This window comes from Gymnoscopelus microlampas, assembly GCF_963454915.1.
Source record: "Gymnoscopelus microlampas genome assembly, chromosome: 17".
In the NCBI taxonomy this organism is placed as follows: domain Eukaryota; kingdom Metazoa; phylum Chordata; class Actinopteri; order Myctophiformes; family Myctophidae; genus Gymnoscopelus; species Gymnoscopelus microlampas.
In genome coordinates, this window is record NC_139954.1 from 7,050,660 (window position 1) to 7,056,659 (window position 6,000).

The following is a 6,000-nucleotide window of genomic DNA, read 5'->3' on the forward strand; positions in this document are numbered from 1 at the left end:
AATGTCTTGAGCTATAAAGTTTGCTCCAGTGGGTACTGGTCAGAAGAGGGCCAGCAGAGTTTTGCATTGTCTCCGCCAGGAGACTATGTTTTCGTTCTCGTCCTTCCGTGTGTCCACCAAGCTAACATTGGTCAAGCTTCACGTGACCCGTGACAATATGTTGAAAGGGTGTGCTTTGATTGGCTAGCGAGACGCATGATGAAATAGAGCTCTATAAATAGGTGTGTCACTTCAAAAGATCATTTATATCTTTTGAAGTGAGGTAAGACAGGATTAATCAGGAACAGTACTGGCGGAGACCTGTGCTCCGAGGAGCACATTTTCTAGTATTTATTTTTATTTGAATTTTGGGAAGTTAATTAGCATATGGATGTTTTAATGCAGGTCAGGCAGCCAGGTGGTGAGGTTGGACTGGGAGGCAGGCAGGTAACACTGCTGGTTTTGGAGGGGAGGTAGAGAGCTATACATGATGATGGATGGATGGACAGTCAGACAGACAGATAGGTAGAAAATGTGAAGAGGACAGAGAAAAAAGGGAAAATGGAAGGAAATAATTGTGTTGGGGCCGGAGAGTCTGAGTGGGTAGTACACAGTGTACACACACACACACACACACACACACACACACACACACACACACACACACACACACACACACACACACACACACACACACACACACACACACACACACACACACACACACACACACACACACACACACACACACACACACACACACATGAAATGGTGTCTCATTGATTTATAACAGAAAGCCTGTTTGGCAGAGGAACTGATACATCTCTCTCTCTCTCTCTCTCTCTCTCTCTCTCTCTCTCTCTCTCTCCCTCTCTCCATCTCTCTCTCTCTCTCTCTCTCTCTCTCTCTCTCTCTCTCTCTCTCTCTCTCTCTCTCTCTCTCTCTCAATTCAGTTCAATTCTAAGGAGCTTTGTTGACATGAGAAAACACATGTTCACTTCACATTGCAAAGGCAGAGCAAGTGTCAAATAAAAACACTCAAAACTAAGAAATGTGTGTACAATTAAAAGGGAATAAAGGATTGTGTCAAACAGAGCTGCAGTCACATTTGCAACTTAGAAAAACTAGCTTACAAAACCCACAAAAATATCCCCGAAACCAGCCGGCTGAGGAGGGCATCTCTGTAGGGTCTCTCTGTACTGTAGCTGAGGGCTTTGTTATGGAGCGTGTATGGGTCACTTTCTTTTAGGCGATTACAACATTTAAATGCTCTCTTTTTAAAAAAAAATGATAACAAGTGGGTGTTGTGTCGTGTGTTTGATAAGAAGCCTAAAAGGCTTCATATGTTCAATGCCAAACACGCAATTAAATCGTTAATCGCGATTATTTGAGTCGTCAACTTAAATTTGTAATCGTGACAACCCTACAAGTCTGCATACGCTGTTTGTTTCCGTTGGATCCTCACAGTCACATAGAGCAGTGGTTCTCAACCAGTGGTCCGGGGACCACCAGTGGTGGTCCTTGAGGGGGTTCCAGGTGGTCCCCAGCTAAATGATGGAGAGTTGGTAACCAAATGGACCCTAAATAGATCTTTAACTCTTGAGAGTGTAAAATGTAGCCAAATGGACCCTTACGGGTAGATTTGGTTTCATTTTACGCTCTCAAATTAAATTATTTTATTAAATTATTGTAGAATTATTATTTTGATTATTTGATTATCTCTCCTATGGTACTAACATCAATACAGCATGGAATTGTGGACAAACTCTTATCCAACGACCACAAAATATTCTAAGTTTTGGGTCTGATAGTCTAAATCTCATCAACAGTGGATGCCAAATGCCGAATAAATAATGGGCCTTGATATGAAAAGGGTTGAAAATCACTGATATAGAGGGAAATGGCTTCTATAACGGAGTCTAATGTTTGTAGCCAGATTTTAATTGGGATGTCTAGCTTGATGTTCCTTTTGATGTTACAGAAAGCCCTTCTTGCCTTGTCTAGGTCGCTCACAGCCTTTTGAATTTACCTTCTTTACCTGTTGCTGTTGTTTAGGCCGAGTTAGCTATCGTTTTTCTTTGCATGTTCTAGCAGTGCGGTCGTATTTAGAAAGAATAGTTGTTTCTGGCGGTGGTGTCCTTTTTGGAATATCATCATTTTGGTCTTGGTTATTATATTCACTGTCAGGGCCATACATTACATTTTAGTACATTTTAAGTACATTTTGAATTCCGGACTTTTACTTGTGTTTCTATATTGCAGTATTGATACCTTTACTTAAGTTTTTAAAAAAAGTTATTTTTCCATCACTGGTTGTGAGCTTGTTAATTGGCAATTTTTTTTAAATCTTGAAAACATTTGGTTGGACTGAGGCTGCATACCCTGCCTAATTTAGTGAAAGAAGTGTTTGTGCCATTCCTAACAGCACATTTGTTGTTGGTGTGCATTGATTTTATGATGTCATAGGATGATGTCATAGGCTTTTCCTCCAATTCCACTTTACAGCAATTTTTATTACAACAGACCCCCATGTCAAATTGAATCAAATGCTCTCTCTCTCTCTCTCTCTCTCTCTCTCTCTCTCTCTCTCTCTCTCTCTCTCTCTCTCTCTCTCTCTCTCTCTCTCTCTCTCTCTCACTTTTGAGGAATTTTTACTTTATTGGAGTATTTCCCATTTTCAATACTTTTACTTCTAATCCACTACATCTCAGAGGCAAATATTGTACTTTTACTCCACAACAATTATTTGAAAACTTTAGTTACTAGTTACTTTGCAGATATAAATGATCATATTATAAAACACACATTAACCACTTTACCCTAGGCTATTTTAAAATAGCTATTTGAAAATAGTGTTGCATCGCGAAAAAAAAAATTATGAAGACTGAGAATCACATGGATTTGACAACAGTTGTGTGACAATAAAGCATCTTGAATTAGAGAGAGAGAGAGAGAGAGAGAGAGGAAGGGAAATGATGGATGGAAGATGGAGAGACACGAAACTGATGAATTGAGAGAGAGAGACAGCTTGACTGTGGGCTGCTGGGTAATTGAGTTTCTGTCAGGTAATGCATCTTTGTAGCAAACTGCCGAGCAAAATGCACACACACACACACACACACACAAACACACACGCCATACCGCACACACACGCACACACACACACACACACACACACACACACACACACACACACACACACACACACACACACACACACACACACACACACACACACACACACACGCGTCTTTATTTCGTATCTATCTATGTTTATTTATGTCTTTGTTTACTTATGAGTTCAATGTTCTCACATACTGGACATATCATGTGATTCATGTCATATGACACTGAATGCTACAGGTTTGTTTGTCTTCCTCTACTGATTGTAAATATTATGACAGGAAGTGATGAGTTTGTATGTTTTAAGACAGAAAGAGACCGAGTGCAGAAACCAGTCGGTTGATTGATTGAATACTTTATTTAGAAGGTTGCAGAGAAAAAGCACATGGAATTACAGTTTACAATACAAGGTCAACTAAGATGGATCGCTCATGAAAGCCGCAATTAATGGCTTGTTTCAAATGAGAATATCTGGATATATGATCTGCAGCAGCAGCGCACTGTGAGGGAGAGAGGCAGTGTGAATTATGTTTACTGTATGTTACTATACATATTTCTAAGACGAACGCTTGTAATGGTCCGCCCGCCCGTCATCTTGAATCAGATTCACAACAGAGTAGCAGCCCTGTAGTGTCTCCATAATGACAATCAGCTGTGTGTGGAGGAGGAACATTGAGCTATATGGGACTCACACAGGTGAATGAAATCATGATTCATGATTTTTCACGTGGACCTGCTTACTGCATGTATAGACCGGGGGTGATGCAACTTTGATGATGGCGAGGAGGGCCACTATATTTCCACACTCACTCCAGGGGCCCACATTGCATAGTGTTGCTGTCGGGCAGAAACCTCTTATCTCCATATTTATTTATTTTTTTCTTAAATTAATGCCGTCATTCGTCATTCTAGTATGTCACACAAAAGTAGCAAAAATAGCTGATCTACAAGCTCAAAACGCGTCGCATCGCGACACGTTTTGAGCTTGTAGATCAGCTATTTTTGCTATTTTGGAATTCCATTTTTTGGGGGGTATTTTGGAATTGGAGTCCTGAAAAGTAACGTTTTAATTTAATTTCAAATGCATTTAGTTATACTTAAATTAACTTTATGAACTTAAACACAAATACATTGGACAGAAAAAAGTCATTAAACTAATAATATAGAAGTAATTCAAGCGGGTCATGTTTGCATGTTTGGAATTGGAACAGCTGAAATCAATATATCAGTATTCCTATATTAACCTGCGGGCCACATTAAGTGAAGGTGGGGGCCGTATGTGGCCCTCGGGCCGTCAGTTGCCCTTGTATGTACAGACAAATCCACAGAGCGCTGCCTGTAGCTGCGGTGTCGCGATGCGGAGCGGCACCCGCTTGACACCACAGTTATGATTGCCGCTGTGGATTCGTCTATACACGCATGTTTTCGTTTGACAGGAAGTAATTAAGATTGGACTTTTAGGGGCTTTTGACATAAAAACACACAAAAATAGATTCCCAAATATTCAGCATCTGTTAATTATATCTTCATTATGATTGACCACGGATTTGCTCTTTTTTTTTATTTCATGACGTCTTTAAGTCCATTATCTTTCTGTCCCTCAACTGAATATGTTTTATTAAGTCCTGTCGTTTCTTATCAGCAGTGAAAGACATTCTGAGAGGGGGACGGTGCAGGAGACAGACAGATAGACAGATTATCCAAGTAATTATGTGTCAGGGCAGAGTTCGTGGACGTCTATTATGTGAGTGAAGTGTGCGCGTGCATGTGCGTGTGTGCGTCAGATTATATGACGTCAACTCTCGTTCTCTTAGTAGTTCTACTTGACTGCCATTGTTTTAACGCTGTTTGTGATCAATACTGTGATGTCTGTAATTGAAGTTGAGTCTCAGAGTGGAATAACAGCATTAGAAGACAGATTTCAAACATTAGTACTTTTACTTTTGGTACTTTAAGTATATTTTGATGGCAATACCTTTGTACTTTTACTCAAGTAACATTTTGAACACAGGCCTTTTACTTAACAGTAACAGAGTACTTATATATTGTGGTATTGCTACCTTTACTTAAGTAAAATATCTGAGTACTTCTTCCACCACTGTGAGCCAGTAGGATACAACAGCAGTGACAACACACAAATGTGTGTGGGGAGGAAGTAATTAGAGAGAAAAGGGGGTAAAAAGCATACAAAAGAATAAAGATTTATGTTATTCTGCATTACATCACATGCTGATGTCATTTGACCCGCTGTGTGTCTCTCTGTAGCCGTGCACTCGGAGCAGAGGAAGTGTGCGTTCGCCGACAACCAGCCACAGTGGGAGGAGTCGCATGGCAGATCCACCAATGAGCTTCGGGTGACGGGGCAGCGAGAGAACGCCACCATCCGTTGTGGGGAAGGCTCCCGCTGCTATGGATTGTGGGAAAAAAGCAGAGACGGGGAGATACACCTCGTTAAACAAGGTGAGTGGGAATCACACAAACACACACACACACACACACACACACACACACACACACACACACACACACACACACACACACACACACACACACACACACACACACACACACACACACACACACACACACACACACACACACACACACACACTAGAGGTCTTCACGTGTCCACCCAAACCCAAAGTACCCGACAATGCCCAAGACAATGCCCAGAATCAACTTTATTGTCACATTATAGGAGTAAAGGGTTAGGAGTAAGGAAGTGGGGAATCCCTTCGTGGCAATAATGATGATGTTTAAACGCGTGATATTGTTCTACAGAGAAATTCTTCCAAGCCCGGTCCTGCCGCCTTGCGACTGGCTGGATGCAAAAGCTCCGACCCGAGAGGGGATGGTGTCACATTCTAATGCAGCCCAAAACCCTAATCTTTTAACTGG

At 41.2% G+C, this 6,000-nt stretch overlaps 1 protein-coding gene across 1 annotated transcript in view; it reads left to right on the forward strand.

Moving 5' to 3' along the window:
- The window catches only part of LOC311064132 (bone morphogenetic protein receptor type-2-like), a 43,306-nt gene that overhangs the window by 4,980 nt on the left and 32,326 nt on the right, over positions 1-6,000 (forward strand). Inside the window, exon 3 of the mRNA XM_084083899.1 lies at positions 5,368-5,562. Coding sequence (XP_083940025.1) covers positions 5,368-5,562 — 195 coding nt within the window. The remainder of the gene's footprint in view (positions 1-5,367; positions 5,563-6,000) is intronic.